The 5,075-nt window shown below is 38.7% G+C and overlaps 1 protein-coding gene across 1 annotated transcript in view; it reads left to right on the top strand.

Moving 5' to 3' along the window:
• LOC103798753 (threonine aspartase 1-like) overlaps positions 1 to 4,339 on the top strand; it is a gene marked incomplete at its 3' end in the record, with an annotated part of 35,293 nt that extends 30,954 nt beyond the window's left edge. The window contains exon 8 of the mRNA XM_009071035.1: positions 4,169 to 4,339. Within this exon, the coding sequence (XP_009069283.1) occupies positions 4,169 to 4,339 (171 nt within the window). The remainder of the gene's footprint in view (positions 1 to 4,168) is intronic.
• Positions 4,340 to 5,075: the final 736 nt, after the last annotated feature.

Raw genomic sequence — 5,075 nt, 5'->3', positions numbered from 1 at the left:
GCATTCCTAGTGTCTGTCTTACTTAGTCTTGCAGTTTGAACAGGAATTGGAATTTTATACATTTCCTTTTCCTTGAAAAAATGATTTTCCATCCCACATCCATGCTGAAATGGCCTTTGATGATAAGAATACTTTTTAGACTTGAAAAATGTACTTCAAAATCCATTCAATATGGGAAAAGAAACCTAAATACTTTTCAGCCATTCTAGTTAAAATAAAACCAAACCAAGAAAGCTCATCTGTGGAAATACGGTATGAAATAATCTCCTTGTTTTGCACATTGTGGTCAGACAGTGTTCTCTTTACACACCAAACTAGTGTTGAACTGGAAAGGCTGTGATTGTTCACTGAGCTATGTGTGATTACAGAGTTGGATAATAGCATATATATGTTAATTGCTTCAATCGGATTAATTTTGTATTTTGTCAGTTATGACACAGGTAAGATTTGATGGTAATTACTTCTCAGAGAATTTCAGAACGATCTCAGGTGGTGAGGGAAGAGGGCCTGTGTGTAAAATCTGTCAGTGGGCACTGCATAGAGCTCTCCTAGATTGTGAATTCCTTCCTTAAGGACTTCGTATAATGATGACTATTTATGGGGTTTTTATGTGCAGAAAAACGCAAAGATGAGATTTCTAAAACACTTGATAAAACTCTGCATTTGTGCAGATGAGCACCTTCCTGCTTTGTGTGCATGATCTTAGCTCAGTTTGAATATTTGGACCATGAGTTCATAAACTTAACTTGCTTTCTGTCACAAGGTGCAAATTAAGTAACTTTTCACATTGACTTTCAGTTGTTTCCATGCATAATATTAACTTCATAATGGATTATTTTTAGGTTGCAGTACTACATTGTTAAAACCCCCAAACCGCTTTTGCAGTATACATGTTAGTATAAATTATTAGCTGAAGTCAGATATGGAATTGGTTAGCAGATATCACCAAGTAATAATGAGGTTTTCTTTGGAACTCACAAAATTTTTAAATCTAATGTGCTAAATTAATAAATCAAATACATGAAATAATAAGGATAAGCAAGCTGGATCTTGTTTAGTCCCTTTTGGACCTATATTAAGTTTGGACTTGTTTTAGACTTCATGAATTGTGGTGTTCAACATACTTGTTTTGTTTGTCCTGAATACTAGCTTGATAGGATCCTGTACTTTTCAGCATTCATATGGTTTGAAGAGATGAAATATGTGACACGGACAATTGTTTCACTAGGTACATTCTTCCTGGAACTCCTTGGGCACGTAGTACCTTTTTGTATGGAGAGGTACAGGAAGTTCCTGAGTTCAATTGCGATGAAGTCTTCATTTACTGGTTCAGAAATCATAGGTTTTCAGTACAGTTCATATATGTAGATGATTTTTTGTTCTGAACTATAGAATTGATTCATGGTGTCACTTGTAAACTGTGAAGTCAGTAGTCTTGAAATGGATGCAGAGTAAGTCTAGAATAGATCTGAGAATGTATTTTTCCCATTGGATATAGAGTAGAACTGATCCTCACTGGTTTTCGGTTTGCTGAGTAAGGATGAATACAGCATCAGCCCTACATCAGTGATTTCTTTTTTAACCCCAACAACCCCAAACTTACATTACTGGGAAGGAAAATACAGAATTCCTTTCATTTAGTGATGCAGATGTCCTCCAGAAAGTTGTGTGGGCCAGGTTGAAAAATTGTTCCCTTAGAAAAGGTTTGCAGCCTCCTAAGTTGCCCCATTTCAAGATAAAATAGGCCAAAGCAAGCCAGCTACCATGGAGTTGATGGCAAATACTGATGTGAAATAGATCTTTGAAAGGAAATAATGGTGAAAAAAGTTTCCATCCAACATGTACTTGTAAATGCTTGTGGGGTTTTGATTAAAATACCTTTAAAAAAAAGTAATACAGCTACTGAAGGCAAATATTTATGCATAAGGAAGTTGGCAGGTGGAGCAGTTTTACAGATGCTACAAAGAAGGCTGCAGGCATTTTTTTTTCTAGGCTGTCAGATGATATGAAAAACTTACTGATCCATACTTGAACTTCATCCTTCTGAAATATATTTCTGTTTATTATGGGAGCCCCAAATGTTTGTTTTAGTATGGTCTCAGATTACACAGGTGGCCTCAATTCTGGTATTTCCTAAGTCTGACAGGCTCGATTTTCGTATCTGTAGTTCTCTATAAAAAAAACTTTGTTTTGGGTATAATTACCTTTGGTGAAAGAGGACAGGAGGTGGACAACAAAACCTGTATCATTAGTAGTTCTCTAATAGAAGTCATAGGAGAATTCATATTGGGAAGAGTTTTGTCCAGTTTGGTCTTAAAAACCTCCAAGGATGGAGTGTGCACTTGCTGTGACTAGCCTGCTCTGCTGCTTAAGGTCTTTTTAATTGGTGGAATCGTTTTCTTCAAACTGGATTAATATTAGCTCAGTTAGGTTGTGTCTGGCAATCCTGGGAGTTGTGAAACACTTTTGCACATGAGATGTTAAGGAAAGATTCCTTAATTTTCTTTAATCTTTACAAATTGGAAGAGTGCTCATATCTTTGCCACTTTGCTCCAGTCCTCAAAATTCCCTCCTCTTCTGACCCTCTCTGATGGTAGTCTTTACCTTCCTCTGCTTTTCAACTTATGCTTCTGCCCAGTACCAGTTGACACCCTGGATCTTTAACTTTTCATCCCACTCTTTCTTTAAGCAGTTACTGTGCTTTGTTGTTAGAACATCCATCTGTTTGTGTTAATATTGAATATGGTCAGTGCCAGCTTCTGAGTGTAGAGCTTGCCAAGGAAGTTCTAGGTGTAGGTGAAGAGAACAAACTTACTCTGAGTAAAGGTCAGGAGTGATATTCCTTCTTAGGGGTTCCAGTTGCTTGAAAAATGCTGTAGAATGCTGTAGTGCTGCATTGCATATTTTTCTTTTTAGGATTGTTATTAGCAGTCAAATATTAACTCGTGTGGCCAGAGGATCATCAGCATAGGAATACTAAGGATTCTACTTGATAAGTTGCATTGTATGGCCAAGGAAATTTTAATTGATGATGGGAACTTGATAATTTAAAGTGCAATAGTTAGGTGTATGGTTTTTTTAATTCCTCCCTCTAGATTTTAGTCTAGAAAATTCATATTTGTATGAAAAGCCTAATATCCTTTGGCATTATTTGGTTGGGTAAGTTTATGGAAGAGGCTTGAGGCTTGTGCAGTGGCAGCGTGCATCTTTGGAGTCCACGATGGATGATGGGTCACTTTTGTTTTTCCATTTTGTTTTCTGTACACTGCGTGCTGTGCCTGTGATTGGGTATGAAGTCAGAGTGCCTTGGCCTGGGCTCTGTGGAGAAGGGAGTCTAGGGCAAGCCTAGGCAGAGAGGAGAAACTGCTCTTTCTCTTAGAGTGGCTGAATGTGGTGTGTTAAGGAATGGGGGAAGGATGGAAAGGTCCAAGGGAATACAGTGGAAGTGTTTATGAAACAGCAGGAAGAATGAATGAACATCAGGAATGAATGCTGCTCTTAGGGGAGCAAATCTACCTCAGAAGCCATGGAAGTAAGAGTGCTTTTCTAGTTACCCAAAGGGAGTCAAGGGTACAGTTGTTTCACCCACTAAAGATTCCTGAGCTGACAAAGCGTGTGAGAAAGAATCTTCTAGGGGTGATGTTTTTCTCAAGGCTTCTATTTATTATCTCACTCAGAATATCAGAATATTTTCTTTATTGGGCAAGCTGCATCTTGGTTTGGGTTGTTTTTAGAGGGTTTTTTGTGGGTGGAGGGGTTGTTTCAAATTTTATTTAAGATCAGAGCCTCTGGAAGTGTCATCTCAACACTTTTGGGAAAGGCCTTTTGGTGTGGCATCTTTAGAGTAAATTGCCCGATAATTTCTTAGTGGACAAGTGGCCACCTCTAAGAAAACAGCGTTTTTAGCATTTTTTGTGAGTAAAGGCAAGTAATCTAAGCATTGGATGAGTTCTGAGATATTTATGTCCTTCTCAGGTCCTGTCTGAGGCAGGAGAGCATTTTGGCAGTATTTATGGCAGCACAGTGGGTACGATATGCATGATAACAAATCTGTTTTGTTGCTAGGCCTGTCACTTGGTTTTGTGCACAGCAGTTTGTATACTCCTAAGAAATGTAATCTAACATTAATGTACTATTTTTAGTAATTGTTTCTGTTTGTGTCCTGCAGGAGAATGACTCAGGAACACTGGATACAGTTGGTGCAGTTGTTGTTGACCAAGAAGGAAATGTCGCTGCTGCTGTCTCCAGTGGAGGTTTAGCACTGAAGCATCCTGGAAGAGTTGGTCAGGTGATTATTCATTTTTTTTGGTTGGGAATGACCATTCAGTGTCACAAGCAGGTGTGATATTAAATAAGAGCTGTGATAGCAAACTCATGTTCTCCCTTCCTTCCTGTTAAATGAAGGCATGTTCACTGCATTGGAATGCAAAGTTTGTTCTTAGCATCCTCCATCAGTGTAGTAAAATGCTAGTAGGTTGTTCTGTAGTTAGTTACCCCTTGTCAGAAATACTCATAAGTTGATTTCTTGGGTTTAAATACCTCCTTAATGTCACAAGTAGTCTCTTAAATGTTTAGAATCTTAAAATAAGATTTCCCTCAATAATTAGGAAAGCTGTTCTAATTAACTTTTAAATGATCTTTTCAGTTGGTGGAAGTGACAAAGATGTTAACACATCAGGTGTTTCTGATGTGTTGTTTATATTTATGACCAGTTAGACTCACCTCTGTGCCAGGCAGGATCATGGAGCAGATTCTCCTGGAAGCTATGCTTAGGCACATGAAAACCAAAGAGGGGATTGGTAATAACCAACGTGGCTTTACCAGGGGCAAGTCATGCCTCACAAATTTGGTGGCCTTCTATGATGCGGCCAGAGAATTTGTGGGTAGGGGCAGAGCAACTGGTATCATCTGCCTGGACTTATGCAAGGCATTTGACACTGTCCCACATGACATCCTTGTCTCTAAATTGGGGAGACATGGATTTCATGGGTGGACCACTCAGTGGATAAAGAACTGGCTGATGGTCACATGCAGAGAGTTGTGGTCAGTGGCTCATTGTCCACATGGAGGCCAGT

The sequence above is a fragment of the Acanthisitta chloris genome, unplaced genomic scaffold (genome assembly GCF_000695815.1).
Source record: "Acanthisitta chloris isolate BGI_N310 unplaced genomic scaffold, ASM69581v1 scaffold22023, whole genome shotgun sequence".
Taxonomy (NCBI): Eukaryota; Metazoa; Chordata; class Aves; order Passeriformes; family Acanthisittidae; genus Acanthisitta; species Acanthisitta chloris.
Note: the sequence above shows the minus strand (reverse complement) of the source record. Positions and strands in the feature narration are given on the sequence as shown.